This window comes from Leptonotus elevatus, chromosome 13 (genome assembly GCF_054856555.1).
Source record: "Leptonotus elevatus isolate MCC_2025b chromosome 13, RoL_Lele_1.0, whole genome shotgun sequence".
Taxonomy (NCBI): domain Eukaryota; kingdom Metazoa; phylum Chordata; class Actinopteri; order Syngnathiformes; family Syngnathidae; genus Leptonotus; species Leptonotus elevatus.
Genome location: NC_141251.1, coordinates 14,501,277 through 14,519,901, shown reverse-complemented (window position 1 = coordinate 14,519,901; position 18,625 = coordinate 14,501,277). Strand labels below are relative to the sequence as shown.

Genomic DNA, 18,625 nt, shown 5'->3' with positions numbered 1-18,625 from the left:
GCACACAACTCTGAAAAAGTAACATGGGAGATGTCCTGGCTGGCCCACCATAATCCGATGGTAATCAAGACAATGGCAGAGATATTATTATCCTTCTTGCAATACAGTATACAATTGAAATGACTCGAACCCTGTTATTTGAAAAAAAAAGAAAAAAAAAGTCAAATTCCACATAGAGTTCCTTTACTACAATACGAACTACAGCAGACAAAACATACAAAAACAAACAACTGAGAAGAGGAGAGAACGAGTCAATTTGATTAAAAAAAATTATGGAGGAGATAAATATGGTTCTTATTCGTTAAGAGGGCAGAGAAAGAAGCCAACGAAGAACAAGACCGAGCCGAAGTTGAAGGAGATGCAAGAAATGAGCAGTGTGAAGGAAAAACCGGGGAGGAAAGCCAGAGGCAGACTTGCTGGAAGAGGAGCACCTCCATGCTCATGCGGCACGATGGAAGCAAATCCGACAGCCGTCCGCACTTATTACGAGAAATGGAACAATAGGGAATTAGGTGCATTACTAAGGCTGCACTCCCCTGAGCCCATGTCACATTGCGCTAAAGGAATTAGCATCACTTTAACTTGAAACCAAATCACGGATTAGCTGAACAAATCAACTGTGATGCCTTTCGACATCTTGTCATTTGAACCTGCTGACTTTCTGTTTATTTCCCAATTTTCTTTTTGATTTATTCTCATTTGCGGCAAGCTGTGATGTAAAGGTGAGAGAAGAAGGGGAGACATCCTCTTTGAAGAGAATGTGAGATAAAGATAACGCTGAACACAACATAGATGTTAGAAGCATACGGACCCCCAGACAACACATGATGAGTATGAAAGCAAAAAAAGAAAAAGTGACATCATGGTGGTGGGCGAACTTACGATGGCTTGCATGTTCAATAGAAACCTTTTTATCTGTTAGAACAGAAGAAAAAACAGAATACAGAAAGAATATGAACTGAATGGACCACACGTTATGCAAATCAAACAGTAACAGAATACACAGCAAAGGAATGTGCCTCAGCCAACTGAAGATAAAAAAAAAAAGATAAGAAAGAAAAAAAACAGCGCTTCAAATGTGAGTGAATAGTTCTATACCAAGGCCAGTGCCATTGTTATCAAGAATGGCAATCAAAAGGAGTTAAAAATGATTAATATAGATGGTGGCAGGAGATGGCTTTGAATGTGGAGGAGAAATTGTGCTGTCAAGATTGCTAACAATGTTCTATTCACCCTGCAAAATGTGGTATCACCTTCATTCCATTTTATAAACATTATTATAATATGAAATTCCGTCACCTATATACACACACATCAGTACACCAAGAAATATCAAACAATTATTTACAGAGAGGAAAGAGGGCTACAAATTGAGGGGAAAAGGGAACTTTAAAGTCCAAGCAATAGGAAAAGTTAGTCAAATTACGGAACAGTTTGGGGACAAAACTCAAACAATGCCCAGATGTTCACCAAGTTCAAAGAAATGATTACCGGAGCAGAGGGATGAACGGTTATGAGGTTAGCTTAGCGCTAGCTAGCTAGTAGTGTGACAGACATGACATGGATGGATTAAAATTTTTACTATGAGGTTAAGCCATAGGCCAGAGTATAGCAAGGGATCCTGGTTGTTAAAGTAAGTTGTTTTAAAAGTAAAAGTAAAACCTTTCCGTAGGTTGACGTGGCGGCATCCTGGTAGCTTACATTCCTTTTCCAAAAAGTAAAGGTAAAGCACGATGGACAACATATGGTGTTGATATATAAGTGCTAGGGCTGTTATAATTAAAGCGTTAACTCTGGAGATTAATTTACATTTATTAAAGTGTTAAAAAATTAACTCCGTTTTCTCATTAACTCAGTGTGCAGCTAAACTTGACGGAGTCACTGGACCACTTTTATAAAAAGGCGGGGGGGGGGGGGGGGGCAAGAATACTTCAGGGTATCCAAAGATGATGCCAAATAATTGGTTTCATAATAAATTAATTTCAATCGGAGTCTCTAAATGTTGAAATATATTTAAGTGCATACCAAGCACGCAGGAGATGTTTGCACATAATGTGCTGTGTATTAACAATGTACAAAAACATTTCAAGTCTATGAAATGATTAACATCAGTGTTTAACATGAATGACATTTTAACGCATGCACTTTAGTTTAATTCGTTTAAGGAACAAGTCACATTTGGTCCCCTTATTTCGTTTTCCACTCACCCTCCCACCCCAGCCTCCCCTCTGGCGGGAAGATGAATAAACATGGACTACGGGTAGTTTTACTTTTTGATTTACTTGATTGATGCTTATTGGAGAATTTTTAAGTAATTTGCGCACTTTGCAGAGCTAAATCGACTTTCTATTTGATGATTTTACAAGTCAAGTAAATAACTGTTACATTTAATTAGTTAAAACAAATAGCGTTTGACAGCACTAATAAGTACACTCTATTTATTATTATAATCAAATTGTTTTTTCATTTTTTATGTTTTTTGGCTGAAATACAATGAGTAAGTGGTATTTGAATTGATTCAGTGTTTAAATCATAAACGGATAGGCGAACACAGATTCTTTAAAATTAAATTTAAAAATAATTTGCACATTGAAATAAACAGAGACTGACAGACTGACTGACTGACTTGAAACGGTGCAGGTGCACCCAGTGAAGGTACCAAGAGTCAAAATCCTTGCTGGCTGGTTTCCTATCACTCCCATTCATTAAAAAAAAAAAAAGTGACATTGATGACAGCTGCATTTGTTTAACCTCAAACCCCAAAATACATTTGAAACAATAAAAACAAGTGACACATTTACAAAACGTCTCATCTTCCCTCTGTGTCAGAAACTTGAGTGCATCTTTTCCTGGCGACCTCCGGAGGCTTGTGTTGTGTTAGATCACAAAGTATATTTGTCTAATCTGCTGATCAACGTTTGTGTCAGCAATGGCGTGTTATTTGGCAAGAGTGAAAGTGAGGATGCGCCCGATCCCCAGTTGCATTTAAGGAGGTTTGTCCGACTGCTTGGGCGTGTTGCATGTCTCTTAAGTGTATGCGGCCTCTGTGGATGTGTGTCTTTGACTCTAATGCGCTGTCAGCCGAATCTCTCCCCGCTCATCACGGGGCGCGCACTCGGTGTCAGGGCGAGTCTGACTCATTCTCATATGCTTTACATTGCGCTAATTTTTCGACTCGGATGTGTTATGCTTATTTCTCTCACCGTCTCTCACTCTCCATCTGTGCTTTTTCCACGTGGCTCGCCTGCTTTCTCACTTTGCCAACTAACATGTTCCTTCTTGTAACATCTGTCTAGCATGTAGCTATTTTTTTCTCTCATCTCATGGCTCTCTGCAGGATTCGTGTTCTTCCAAGCTACTGCGAGAGCGTTCGCACCTTGTGGAATGCATTTCTGTACAAAATCACTTTGACATGCACCGCGACCTACAAAATGGCTCGACTGTGCAAAGAAATCACTTTCTGAAAGATGTTCTATTATCATTTGAATGACCACCTGGGTCAACAAATATCATCGAAGGGGATTTGTCCTGATGGAGGCCTGAGAAAATCTATATTCTCTCAGATACTAAGCAAATGAGACCTTGGTACAGATTTAGTGTGTATTCACGGTAGAAGATTTGAGGTTGAAAGATGAGTTCAACATTTGCACAGGTTACTTACTGCGCGCACAGAGCCCCTCAGTACAGTTTTTGCTCTCCATCATGCTCCCGCTGCAGTGCTTGCCTCCATTCCTGGGTGGGGGGGCTTGGCATTCGTGGCTTCTCCAGTGTGTGCACTCTGTGCCACAGGCAGACCACTTTGTCCATTCTGTCCAGCCTCCATCCACTGCAATGACAAGAGATAAGTGGTTTTTTTGTTGTTGTTTTTTTACACACCATCACAGTAGTTAAGCATGATTTTACTGCATGACATAATGAATATGTAATAGGTGAAAAGTGGATAATTTAGCAATTTGCAGATGCCTTTTATGGTTTCATTTCGAAGTCATGGTGGTCTGGCAGGCAAAGCAACAAGTGTCACAACGGTGTGTCACATTGAATTATCACAGTGGTCGCGACGTGAACGACAAAATGAGAGCAATTACATGACGAGAATGATGACGCAACGCCCTTGCTGATAATTGGATGTGCACCCAGGCCGGGATTTTAATGTTTCAGTATTTTATATTTTACAAAGAAATTCCTATTGACCACCTCAGAGTCCTGGTCAATGCAGAGTGAACAATATTTAACAAGTAAGGCTGCGAGCCGCTATGAAGGGCCCTCGTAAACCGGGGCTACTTTGCACGTTAAGGTACTGGCACATTGGACAAGAACCTTCTAAAATATAAATGTTTTTGCCAGGCAGGCCTTAAGTGGATGCAAAACGTCATGAGTATCTGCCTAGGGTTCGATGCTCAAAAAGCATCATGTATCTTTGCAAACAGCACATCACCACGGCAACAGTGATTTAGCATATGGCTAAAGACTTTTATGCCAAGACATATGCCGACAACTCTTCGTAAGTCTTGGTAAATGTACAACTGCGGATGCTTCATTAAAACATTCTAGGGGGCGCTACTGAGCTTGTTGTTGTTATTTTTAAAGGGATACTTGACTCATTGAGCCATTTTCAGCAGTAAAAAGTTAATCATTTGTCCAGAATACATTTGATAACCACTATTTTTCATGTACAAGTAATACATTTAAAAACAAAATTTCCCACTTTTGTCGACTGAAGATGACATCACCTGTGCTGAGGAGGTAGGTAACGACCAATCATGGCTCAGTTTGCTGACCAAACCCAGAAAACGGGTGAGCTGTGATTGGTCGTTACCTACTTCCTAAGCACAGGGGATGTCATCTTTAGTCGACAGCAAATGGAAAATGTAGTTTTTAAAGGTATTAGTTGTACAAGAAAAATTGTGATGTTATCAAATTTATTCTAGACAAAATATATATTTTTTTACTGCTGAAATTGGCTCGAGTCAAGTGTCCATTAAAATAAAAGCGCCCCCTAGAAAGTTTTAATGAAGCATCTCCGGTTGTACATTTTACCAGTCAAGTATCCCTTTAAATTGCACAATAAACTAATAAAATGTTCATTAGTTTGACAGGCATGATATGTAAAGTTTAATGTTTAGACCATTAAAATCCGTGTCCTCTTTCTTGGCAAACAGCGTGTTGCCACGGCAACAGCATTCAGCGGTTACTGATTGCTAAGTGAGCCAACCATTACATACACGCTAGCTTCATCAGTTCTGTATTAAGAAGTTAAAAAATATGTTTAACTAACTAGTCAGCGTTGTCTGTACCATGAGCAAAGGTCAACAGACTGTATATGTGCTAATTTATTTGCCCATTAAAGTGTTTCCAAAAAATAAGGCCTGGGTCGCCACTGATGTCAATTAACCCATAACAAATAGTTAGCAATTATTTGAAGTTACTGCTTGAAATGCGTCATTTGAGACGAAATAAGACAGATGAGATGGTCATGCTAACCTGGACACAGTGTGGTGCAAGTCACTCTCTGGAAGGGGGGGCCTTCACAGAAGGCCCCTCCATTGAGGGGGGCAGGGTTGGTGCAGCTACGGGTTCGTCGCTGCCAACCCCGCCCACACTTTGTGTTACACTCGGACCATTCTGTCCATGAGGACCAGCCGCCGCTCACTGACATACAAAGACACAAAACAAAAGGGGCGACATGAAAACACTTAAAAACAATTTTTCATCTGATTTCAACCATCATGAAATGGATGTGTACATAATAGTCACATCATAACATACACTTACATAATCCAGTTGGACATCAAAAAAGAATGCTACGTTTCAAAACATTTGGATTCTTTGCTTGTTTTGTGCTGTATGCGAATGAAGAGGAGGGAAACTTTTGCGTTACCGTAAACAATGAGAGTTGCTGTGCTGCTGCGTCTTTTGGCCACCACATTTCGAGCCAAGCAAGTATAGTTGGCCGTGTCTGACAGTCTGGCCTGTTTGATTATTAGATTGTGATCGATGGTGATCAGAAAGTTGGAATCCTGCGAAGGATCAATGGCATCTTCGTTCTTCAGCCAGTCCACCTTAACGGAAAGAGAATCTCATTACTCAAAACTTGATTCTTTTATGGAGAATATTTTGTTGAAAACCCTGACGTTGTCGCAAAATCTCTCGAAATGTGTTGCGTGTCTGAATTATCCAAAACTGTAGTTTCTAGAAATTTGGAAGATTTCATGTTATGTTCACTGTTTTGAGTTTGTAATGTGTTGGTAAACCACCTAGTAGGCGATCTTATTTGCATGTCTGTAAAAATGTAGAACAAGTCAGAAACAGGAAGCGTATCGATCTCACAGAGACAACTCCATTGACCTTTTCCTGTAATTTGTTGTTCAAACATCGTCTGTGCGTAATCCATAGTACAACTATATGTAAATGTAAACCGAATTGTAGATGATGTTTTGTTGATTTAAAATGCTAATAGGTCATGCTAATCGCTATCGCTAATGCTAATCGCTGTTGCGCTAATCGCAATTTTTAATTGTTAAAATAGGCTAGTTTTGTTGGTGTCTATGATAATTCATATTCATGTGTTGCATATATTGATTGTACTGTATTTTCTGTATCTTGTTGCAGTTTCTCAATATAAATAATCAACTTCACTGCACACCTGGAGTCTGCGGAGTTTGTTTATGGATGTTTAGCTGTTTGGGTAAGCTAGCTCCCTCAACTAGCAAGGCATTTACACCTTAGTCACTGTGAAGCCATCACTAATTAGCCTAGTATATTGGACATTCTTCCAAATCAATAATGACCCTGACAGTCTGAAGAAGTTTTGTTTAAAAAATTACCTTGGACACCATGGATGAGAGCTCTTTAAAAATCTATAGCGTTCTTGCTAGTACATTGGAAAATGACCCTTAACCGAAATGATAAATGTGAAGGCTAATATTGATTCATCACATTTATTGTGGGAAAAAAAGTGAATCACATGATCATTTCTTGATTAAGATGTCGCATGAAAATGGTTTCTTACATTCCTAAACAGAAAAAAAAAAGTTCTAGCCATTGAATGTTATGATTGATTAATTTCTGTCGTCTCAGAGAAGCCCAGTGAGACTGCTGAAATTTGAGTATAAAAAGGTTAATTATGTATGAAATTCCTCATTCCTGCTCAATATGGAAAACTAATGAGAGCTCAGTGAACTTGATGTAAAATGTTCTGAATGCACGAAACTTCTGTGGCGAGGGACGGAATACTTTGAATCAAATGTATTCCCTGGCTTCCAAAACCACAACACCATATGAAGAGTTTATGTAAGAGAGTTGTACCTCAGCGGTGGGCATGCCTTCTGGGGGGCGACACTGCAAAAGGACTTCCTGCTCAAGTCGCACCTCCCTCCCCAGCGGCTCCTGCTCAAAGCTTTTTCTCAAGTCTGGAGGGCAGAAACATTCGCAGTTAGTGAAAGTTGCTTTTTGACACTTGAATGACATTCACTTTATCACCAACATGTACATACAGTTTTATGCTGTCACCCCCCCCCCCCCCCTCTATTTGTACCTTCACAACAGGACTGTCAATCAAAAGACAACTTACACGGTCATGCCGGCATGTTAGTATACACGTGTTCATGACAGCTGACATGAAAAAAAATATTAAGATGAAAAAAGTTGCAAAAGACTGACATGCAATGCGGACGTAGGCGCGGTTGCTTTTGGTGGTGCCGGCGGAACTCCAGGCTACACATTGACACCAGTAGTCCTCCAACCCGAACAGCTCCTCAACTTGGGTCCTCGACACTGAGATGTCTACCTCCCTCACCACTAAGCCTGTGGGGAGACAGCGATCGAGAGCGATAATGCACATCAACGATGAGTTGGCTGCAGGCCAAATGCAGTTATCGCGCACATAAAACCTTGAAGGAGCTAATGGAACATGTAGTTGAAAACGCTGTTTGTAATTGAGTATGCCGTTTAGGTCTGTAAAATACAAGGTGACATTGCTGCGCGTGGGCATCTTTTGATCTTCACCTGTGACCTGGTCCAAGCTCTCTCTTGTGACGTGGTCATTTTGATTGACCCACTCCCCGTTGCACTTGAAGTAGATCTGTGTGGCTGGTGACGCCCTGCACCGAAGCTGAACGGGTCGGTTCTTCACAATAAAAGCGTCCTCCGGTTCCAGCAGGAACTCCGGGAGGGGTTCAGCTGGTGCTGACGGATACGATTCCGGGAGAACCTCGCCATCACTGTAGTCGCTGCTTTCTGAAAACAATGACAGACACAGAGCTGATTAAAATAATTGTTCTTTCTCAGAAACGCCTCGGCATTTACATGGACGGCTGTTGTGTTTGTGTTTCCAGAGAGACGGCAGTCCACGTTTCTAAATAAGCGAGGAGCAGATGACCTTCGTTGGACAGGCAGCTCTGATCCTGACATTATCCGGTGACATGCTCAATACGACACATACCCACTGGCATTTCTGCAAAGAGGCTTTTCTAGTAGAAAGGACATCTTTTTCCATCCATTTAGTTGCTTTTCAAATGCTTTTTCTGTCTTTAGAATTCAAGTCAATGCAACTTCTATTGTAAGTTACAGGGCTTCAGACTAATTTGTTTACTAGGAGCATAGTGGCCACTAACGCCTGAAAATTTGAGGTCGCAAGTCAAATATTAGGGGGCGCAGTGTTATTATGTTGGTGTATTGTGCTTATGTGGTTATTATGCACATATAGTTCATGGGGTCATTAGGTTATGGAGTGATTATGCATATACAGTTACTATGTCCTTTATGATGTAGTGCTGTCACTATCGAATATTTTTAGAATTGATTAATCTATCGATTATTTAATTGATTAATTGTATTCATTTTCATTTAGCAATAAAGTGCATTACAAAAGCATTTCCCCCCTGATTACTGTTTATTAATCAGTGATTGGTGTTTATTTCGTACTTCATATTCTATAGATTAAAGATAAGGGGTATTGATGTTGTATAGTATTATGTTACCACTTCGGTCATTGTTTTCCAAAGTAAAAACAGATGTTTGCCAATTTTTATTAAACATAGAAGTTAATAAATCTTATTTCATGAAGGACTACAAAAATCAATAAACAATTACTGTTGATATGCTGAAATCAGAGGATTTGGACAAATTTTAATTAAAAAATGGCTCCAATCGATGACTCGATTATTACAATAGCTGCCGATTAATTTTTTAATCGATTACTCGATTAATTTTGACAGCTCTATTAAGATGATAACATTTGACGATGATCTGTTTTTCTAGTCTTGTGCAAGTGTCTCTTATGATGAAAACGTCAGTTGCTATGCTATTAGTCACTAATAGTTTGCCTCCTCACTCTTATTTTATCATATTGGCTTTATTCTGTCATTATGGATGCAGGGCTACAGACTAACTGGTTTACTAGGAGCATAGTGGCCCCTAACACTTGAAAATTTGGGGGCACAAGTCAAATATTTTGGGGCGTACTGTTATGATGTTGGTGTTTTATGCTTATGTGGTTATTATGATTATACAGTTCCAGGGGTCATTACATTAGGAGTGTACTGCATTATGCTTATGCAGTTACTATGTCCTTTGCTATGATAACGCATGATGATACGTCCCTATGATGATGATGTCAGTTAGTCACTATTAGTTTGCCTCGCCGTCACTCTCATTTGATCATAATAGGATTTATTCTGACATATAGAATTGAATGACACTTTTGTCAGTACGTCAAGGTTTACTGTCCCAGCTCTTCAATGCAAATTACTATATTACTAATAAATGGGCTGAAGTGTGGAGCAATTTACTTGCACTACCTAAATGAATGAATTTATTCTGTTTTGGAATGAGGCTGTAATATAACAAAATATGAAAAAGTGACCCACTGTGAATACTTTGTGGATGCACTGTAGGGTGAGTTTGGAGCCCTGTGAGCCACGTTAATAGAAGCATTGTCCAAAATAATCACACTGATGGTGTGAATTTTACATAAAATACAAAAAGGTTGGCCATGTGTTTTTCTCCTTTAGATATTTGGCAGTTACCAACATCTTGTGTATTTCTTGTTGACAGATAACTGTTGCGCTGCTAGCAGGGTGTCACTTTTATTTCTTTGTTTTATGAAGTACCAGCTATCTCCCTGGTATGGTATGATGCAACTATTTATGTAGCTGATGCAACTACCGCCGTCTCACCAAAGCACAATTGCAGCCTAAACGCAAACCACGGCCAGCCAAGATGACATTTAAAGCTTGGTGGTAAACAAGGAGGAATAATGTTGGGCTTGCTGGAGTTTTTTTTTTTTTTTTTTTTTTTTTTACTCCAAAAGGAGACCTTATGGCAGACTACAGCATCTGAGCAGTAACCATTTTGCATTTTCGAAGACAGTTTTTTTTTGTTTAGTTTTTTTACATAGCTCCAGTAATGCAAATTCCATCAATCTGCTTTTCACATTCATACATGGCAATATCACAATGCCACGGCTCTCCAACCTCAATTTCGCATCTCGGTTTGATCAAATAAAAAATGTGCGGAGGCGGATATTTGGAGGCTTTCAATGAGACTCTGGGCAGGTACATTTCCATGGTGTTATAAATGTACCAAGCTCAACATGATCAGTTATGCCACAACCTTAGAACAAGAGAAAGTACTTAGAGAGTTCCAATCGTCTATTTTAGGAACATGAACAGTTCTCCACCAATCGCCGTCTAGCCCACTTTCCCCCCTGACAGACTCTTTGCTCAGACATTAGAGCAAAGCAAAGCGGAACACAGAAAGTGATGGCAAGCGGGAGTGCTAGTTTGCGAGGCTCTCAAGCCAAGATCAGTTGGATTCTAATGAATAGTGGAGGAATTGTTGAAGTACTCTCTCTAAACCCCATGTCACCCATTTGACATACTTACAAAGCAAGAATTTTTTACACAAAGACTGCGCTGACAAAATATTTTCACTAACCTGAACCCACAGGGAATACTCAAGTAGTTGACTAATGCCTCCTTCCATAAAACGGGCTGGGAAGCAAATGTCAGGCACTAAGATTCACGACTCAGCTCCATCTTGGTCGAAAAAGATAAAAATGAATTGGCACCATAAACGACACATACAGTATACCAGTCATTATCCTCCCCCACCTTCAAACAACAAAAACGATGTCTGCGTCTTAAAAGCTCTTTCTTTGTGGCGAGCATAAGGCGAGAAAAATGTCTAAAGCAATGCGTGGGTCAGTGATGCACGAGAGAAAGAAATATGTATGGTTCGAAGTCACCCCAAAAAAAGCCCAATTAACACAACGCACAGTTGTTTAGAGTTTACATTTTGTTAATTGACAACAAAATCCAGGGCTCAAAATAATTGTTTTCTGTCAGAGGAGTAAAGTTTGGTGGACGACCCAAACGCAGGGAAGCAGGACAAGGAGGCAGAGGTAATGTAAATAAAAAAAGGAATTTAATTATTCAAAACAAAAGCGAACTCCAATTGGCAGTAAAACAAAACATGGGGAGGACAACAACGCAAAAAAAAAAAATGGCAGCATGACAGGAGGAAAATGACAATGAAACGACGCAGGCAGCAGGAAGACAGGAGACTAAATACACAACACTAACGACACAACAAGACACACCTGGGGCAAGACACAAGTGGCTGAGGGCACTGATTGGCTGACGCGAGGAAGGGCATGATTACACTTAAGAAGACCAAGGGAGACACAAGGTAAAACAGAACCCAAACATGACCGTTTTCCTTGCGGAGCAGTTTTGCGAATCAATGACTTCATTTGAGGAGCAACTTTTTAATTTTGTGAAGATTTTTTTTTTTAACAGCAGCACGAAGCAAGGGTTTAGAACATGACAATATAATGATTTTTTTTTTTTTATAGATAATCAAAATTATTTTATTTTTTTTGGGTCTAGAAGCGTTCCTTCATTCTAAATGTTCATCTCATCATTAATGCAGATCACCTGACCAGGAAGTCCACTCCAGTTATGGAAAACAACTTTACCTCATCGAGACATCAGTAAAACAACAGCTCCACAAGATACAGCAAGCTATGCCGTGCATAACCTCGATAAAAGTTACATGCAAAACTGTAAGTGGGTAGACTTGCAGGTGCACACAAGCGTGAACAAAACGTTAACACATCTGAACATGGACCACAATTGTCACGATGCCTCTCTCACGCCCTCTTTCTGTTTGTTCTCTCCCTCTGTCCTCTTGCTAGAATGTCGCCTCCAGCCTTTCAGACTTTGAATTCTCTGTCAATAACCAATTGTGTTGCTCCTCCCCACCCTTCACCCACGCTCTTTCTCTTTGCCCAGCATTGATTGTTTGGTGTTCAAACATTTGCTGGAAAAAAAACAACACTGCCTGTCACTCTTCAGGCAAAGGGAGAATAAGGGAGGTTGGGGGGAGAATGGCACCAGAGACAGCCCAATAGAGCCCTGCAAATTTGGATACACCTCTTACTTCATGTGTGTGTGTGTGGGTAGGTGTGTTCTGGGGCCAGCACACTTTAATTAAAACACTTTTAGATGATGGCGGTAAGAGAGCAACAGACAGCTTCTTTTTCTTGCGCAGTCTCTTTCAGGGATAATGGAGCTGGGAGGTTTTAAGTGGAATCTGTGTTTTTGGGCCAGTGTACAAACATCCATCAGAGCTCAGCAGCCGGCAATTTGTGCAGATAGGAGGAGCCTTCGAGACAACAACTCCTTGCAGCGCGGCACAACAAGACTTTTATTGCTCTAATGGCAGACAACTGACAGTTGGAAAGCACAGGCTTCTGGACAGTCTTTTCAACTATCACATACACAGACCATATATATATACACACACAGGACCCTTTGTAAGGTGTACAATTTGCTCCACTCTTTTGGAAATACATTTATTATCTTATCATTTATTATTATGAAAAATCATCAAAAATATATTCAACAAAAATATTAACGCAACACTTCAGTTCTTGCTCCCATTTTTTAAAGACCTGTATTCAAAGATCAAAAACTTTTTCCACATGCACAATATCACCAGTTCTCTCGGCAAAGGAGAAGTGCTTACTCTCACAGATTTAACAACAGGGTCAACATGTCAAAAACGTTTCTTTTACGATTATATGTTCTATGTGCTCCCGCTAGTCCACCCGTTTGAATCCATTTCAGGCGGCGGCCATTTTGCTACTTCTGTTGACAGAAAATGACATCACAGTGGCGACCAATCAGGGCTCAGCTTGCGAACGTCACATGATCAAACTCAGAAAACAGGTGCGCCATGATTGGTTGTATACCTGAGCAACTGTGATGTCATTTTCAGTCGACAGTAAGTGGCAAAATGCCCCCCCCCCCCCCAGAGATGGATATATAAATGGGTGGATTTTGCTGCTTAATTCTTATTTCACAAACGCAATATTAATCAGAATGAAAGAGTTTAGTTGCATCATTAAACCTTCACCATGACCTTCATGAAAAATCTGCTACAGTATTAGGCTACTAAAATTTTAGTTACCAAAACACACCTCACATACAATAAATGGCCCAAATGCTAAAGCAAAGCCATTTTCATCCACTTTGCATTTTTATTGTCACACGCCACAACAGTAACAAACAAGTCATGTTTTTTTTTTTTTTTTTTTTTTTTTCCCCCACCAAATATGTACCACTTGGTGAAAATGTGTGTAGTAAAACTAAGGCTGTGAGTATGTGGCACAATGAGAGCCTAATCTATATGACAGTAATGGAGCGTGGCCAGACAAGAAGGCAGGACTGGAGTTTGGACCAAAATGACATGATGGGAAGACGAGAAGGCTTGGCCAGTCAGGTCAAGAACCACTAACCGACAAGTAGAGTGGCGAGAGGATGGGGCTATGAAGAACTGAATCGAGTTGATGTCTGCATATTTCAGCATCATGGGAAAACGGCCTCTCAAGCTCTCACTTGCTTCATAAACACACAATCATATTTTCCAAATCTCAGCATGTGGACTCCAGTGAGGATTCAAAAGAACGTACTTGTAAATGTGCAAACTGTAGTTGTTAAACAACAGGGAGACATTACAATAAACAGCAAGGAGACCTATGCAAGTTTGCCCCTGTACAGTCGATTTCAGGTGTCCTGCCAGGAAGAAAAACAACAAACAACAGCAAATCATTCCTCCTTCCTCAACTCCAGTTGGGTGTCTGACATAAAAATGCTTCTCGTCCTTCTCCCTTGACTCCGGTCCTGCCTGCTGGATTCAAATGGCGCCAGTAAACACACAAATAGGTACAACAGCCCACAGCTATGAAGTACAAGTGACTCACTGAGGACAAATTGCTGCGTGAACAGAAAGCCAAAAGCCTTGCTCCTATCAAGCAGTACCGTATCATTCAGATCGATACAAATGTGCACGTTGTACTTTCAAAAACGTCGTTTAAGACCAGTTTACCATTTCATTTGTGGCGAGCAGAAGAGTTACACAGACTCAACAAATCCAATAGAAAACCCATCAGAAACCATTATGAAACATTGACTGATAGTCATAGTCATACTTACAAAGAACCAACTGCCACACATACCCATGCAGATACACACGCACGCACGCACGCACCCACAGCCAGAGGCGGGTCGAAAGCAGCAAGGATGGATGGACTCAGACAGTCTCTCCTTGACTTCCTTAAAGGACAATTACATTGAGTGATTTATGGGCCAAATGACTTCATCATCCTCAGTTCAAACAACGGTCTGCGGGGTGGTGGTGGTTGGGGGTCGGGGGAGGGGGGGGGGGGCTTAGAATAAACACGTACACTTAAAAATAGTGTTACGTTTTAGTTATGTTCATGGAAAATTATAAAATGTGTATGTTGGTGTGCGGTGTACACAGCATCTCTTCTCAAGTGTGAAGATTCATACAGTTTGCCCATCTGACTAAGCACCTAACACTGGCAGTGAGACACACGAGTCATCTTTTAATAGTGAACTCACTTGTAAGCAAACACACAATTCATTGTGGTCCCCCAGACAGCGGGTGGCCGGAAACAGAATCTGACGTCCAGCTAAGAGTGCGGAGATCTAACACTGCGCGTCCCCGTGGCATTGGCATGATGGCCTTGTGAATTTCTTGTTTGGGTATTTTGATGCTGCCACCAACATGAGCACCACATGGCTCTGACACGTTGTACTCTCCACGAGGACTCCAACAGATTTAATCTCTGACACAGACGGCCACGCACATTAAAATGCTTTGATTCGTACTACTGTTTTCTGCCTGTACACCTGCAATACATAATAGAGATAAACATTTGAATGGGAATTCATAGTTGTAATAACTTCTTTAGCCAGAGTTTAAAAGAGGGTGACAGTAGAAAATGCATTAACTTTAAGGGCACTGATGTCCTATTTATGAATGAAATACGATGACATCCACCACACATATCAGTGGAGCGCAGAATCTTTCTGCCGTGCGCCTGGATCAAAATCCATCAAAATTGTATTACATTGCCTGCGCCACAACTTAGACCTGGCTTCACCTGGTCTAAAGTCTATCTCATTTTTATGTCACCAAATTGTCAGGTGCGGCCAGGGGCATGTGGCGTAGCGCGGTCTGCCAAATTCCCAAACATGGTAAACTCGACTTGCCCCGGCACAAAAATGAAGATACGGCACATTTTTACAGCAAGCACACGTGCACTGTCTACAAAAATAGGGCCCCTGTGTATGGTAAATTGTAAACATTAATACATACAAGCTTTGATAGGTCACAGCGCTTTTCCCACAAATATTTGTATATTAATTCAAATAAATAAACTATTTAGAGTAAATGTACATTGATTGAATTTGTCATGTTATAATGTTTATATTTTATGCTTCTATTATATGCTACTGATAAAAGCACGTGATCATAATAATTAGAAGCACGATTCGATTTTCAATAGCACCAAGATAGAAGAATAAGAACGATTCATTTTAGGTAGTTCAGTCTTAATCACAGCCAAATGAATGCTTTTCATGTTTAACAAATTTGCTTAACTCTGAATATTACTGATGATAATGTTTTTAGCTTTTTAAAACGTGTCAAAAACTACACACCATGCTGCCCTCTTCTGGAGTGTATGCAAAGATAAATGATCTCCAATTTATTGGCATGATGCAGATACAGTAGATGAATACTAAATCCAACCTTAATCCTAGTGCAACAGGTTCCATTCTTCTCCTGGCTCAACAAATCAACATCGATGCTGAATTAACACTCCATTAACCCCCTAAGCAAGAGCGGGCTGCCAAATTCTTGATAATTAACAATGTACACCAACAAATACAAATTTGTGGAAACTTCATAACAGTGGAACCATCCAATTTTGAGTGACTTTTTCATGAGAATGAGGACAGTGTTTGACCAACATACAAAAAGAAGCATGTCATTGATTGTCCACGTCATGAGAGAGAGAGAGAGGGAGGGAGGGAGAGAGAGAGAGAGAAGGAGAGAGGGAGAGGGAGAGAGAGAGTAAGAGAGGTGGGAGAGAGGGAGAAAGCGAGAGAGTGAGAGAGAGGGAGACAGAGAGATAGGAGAGTGAGAGAGAGAGAGAGAGAGAGAGAGAGAGAGAGAGGAAAAACAGAAGTGACAAGAAGCTTGAAAGCAGATTGGCAGTGGAGGAAGGCTGAGTTAACGATGGAAATGCAAAGTGACAGAAACGCTTCACTTGTCCGTCCAGCATGCCTGCGTGGTGGGAGTTGGACAGACCAGGCCTGATGACATGACACCCACCCACGCGCGCACGCACAAACACACAATACCGAAAATTAAACAATCAGGAGCCTATTTAAAGATCCGTCTTAACCTATAGCACGTCAGCCTCCTTTCAAGCACAAACCCGGTCGACCAGAAGAAAAACATACCAGTGGACATGTTGCAATTGAAACTGATGTAGAGTTACTATCATTGCATATGAATAGATTCCACAATTCATAGTGCTACCGTGATGAGAATTGATTTTATATACTGTACTAGCTGGTTTATATTTATCCCTGTGTGCAACACAAGGGACAGCCTACTCAAAGTACGACTGTGTGAGTGTGTTTTTAAATGTGTGGGTAAGTGTGACTGCAAGATTGAGAGCGCTAAGAGGATTTGTGGTTGTGTTGTTAGCAGCCAAGAAAGCCACTGGTTCTACCAGTGCCGTAGAGTGGACCGGACAGGCAAGGAGTGGGCCCCGTTTTGGCCGGAAATATTTTCTGTCACAGCTAGAGGGCGCCACCCCCGCGGAGCTCATTAATCATAGGCCATCAAAAAGTGGCCCTGTGCCGTTTGTGTGTGTGCCCCAGAGACCTCCCGCTGCATGGGAACACGGGAGTAGGCAAGTAGCACAATCAATCACTATCCAAGGTGCAGAGGGAAAGAGGGAGGAGGTGAGACAATGTTGTTTTCCTATTATCCTCTTGAAATTACAGAGCAATGTTGCACTTGGAGGTCAAACTACTACGTTAGACGCGCCCGCCCGCCCGCCCGCGCGTGTGTGTTTGTGTGCGTCTAGTCGTAACAGTACAGTAAGTGTTTTGTAGAAGGCGCCACTGCTTGTCTGGCCCACCGCTGTGCAGCTGCCTGATGAGCGTTACGCACATCTACCCAGTGTGGCCGGTTGCCATGGTTGGCATTCACTTGGAGCGCGGTTCTCTAGAGGTCTGCAGTCTATGCAGATGTAGTCCACGCTTCTCTTTTTTGTTTTGCCTGCTTACCTTGCAGGCGCACTTAAAATTCTTTCATTTTTACAAATATCGAGAGCGCACCTTGTAATACAGAGTGCCTTGTATATGGATAATTTATATTCCTTTCTATTATTTTCGCGTTCTTATTCTCATCTAAATTGCTGGCAGGTGTCAATGATTTCATCATACCAAAACTGGTGCTACTTCCTGCTTAAGCTGGCAGTTAAGAATCATGGGAAATGGAGTCCTACTAGTCAAACTAGACACAAATAAAGCTGATATTTTGTGGCAGCATATTTAGCATTCAGCATTAGCCAAAGTAATAACAGATTGGCTCATGATGTTTACTTATTAATTTTTTCGTCTGTCCTGCACTCCAAACACCTCTCGTGTAGTTGCACGGTGAACAAAAGCAAGCGAGACATGCGACGCTACCCAATATAACCTAGCATAATAGCACTAAATCTATCAAATGAGCATTGGTACAATTAGAATAAACTATTTAACAAACAATGCTTCGCATAAATACTACTCATCGTAACACGTAGCCCCTTAATAAAAATATTTTCAAATATACAGGTTCATTGATATTGTGCTTAATAACACGGTGCGCTGAATGGTCCGAAAAACACTGTACTATGTGTTTGCATTTGTGTATACAGCATATGTGTGTGTGCATGTAAATATTGTGAAAAGGTGAGCAGTACACTGGAAGTTGGAGCCATTTTAATGGGAGCAATTACATGAGAAGATGAGCTGCATTCCTTCCTGAGGGCAAGCTGATTATAGGCCTCTCTTCTCTGGGCCCCTGTAATTACACACACTCTACACCCCCCTATCACCCCCACCCACTCACTCAATGTCCCTCTGTACTCATCACAGACTTTGTAGTAGTCACCCGCCTCATCACTTTATCTTAAAAAAAAAGAAGACCTGCTTATCCACTACTTATGCACAATAAAACAAACATCTTGATCATA

The 18,625-nt window shown here is 40.9% G+C and overlaps 1 protein-coding gene across 3 annotated transcripts in view; it reads right to left on the bottom strand.

Annotated features, from left to right (window-relative positions):
- Positions 1-18,625, bottom strand: part of unc5b (unc-5 netrin receptor B) — a 57,027-nt gene that overhangs the window by 12,501 nt on the left and 25,901 nt on the right. For 2 of the 3 annotated variants that reach the window (XM_086092666.1, XM_086092668.1), the window contains 7 exons: positions 8,005-8,235; positions 7,660-7,803; positions 7,306-7,409; positions 5,879-6,059; positions 5,482-5,649; positions 3,662-3,826; positions 883-915 (listed from right to left, as the gene is read on the bottom strand). In XM_086092666.1, the coding sequence (XP_085948792.1) occupies positions 883-915; positions 3,662-3,826; positions 5,482-5,649; positions 5,879-6,059; positions 7,306-7,409; positions 7,660-7,803; positions 8,005-8,235 (1,026 nt within the window). The remainder of the gene's footprint in view (positions 1-882; positions 916-3,661; positions 3,827-5,481; positions 5,650-5,878; positions 6,060-7,305; positions 7,410-7,659; positions 7,804-8,004; positions 8,236-18,625) is intronic. The other variant, XM_086092667.1, reaches the window with a different exon arrangement.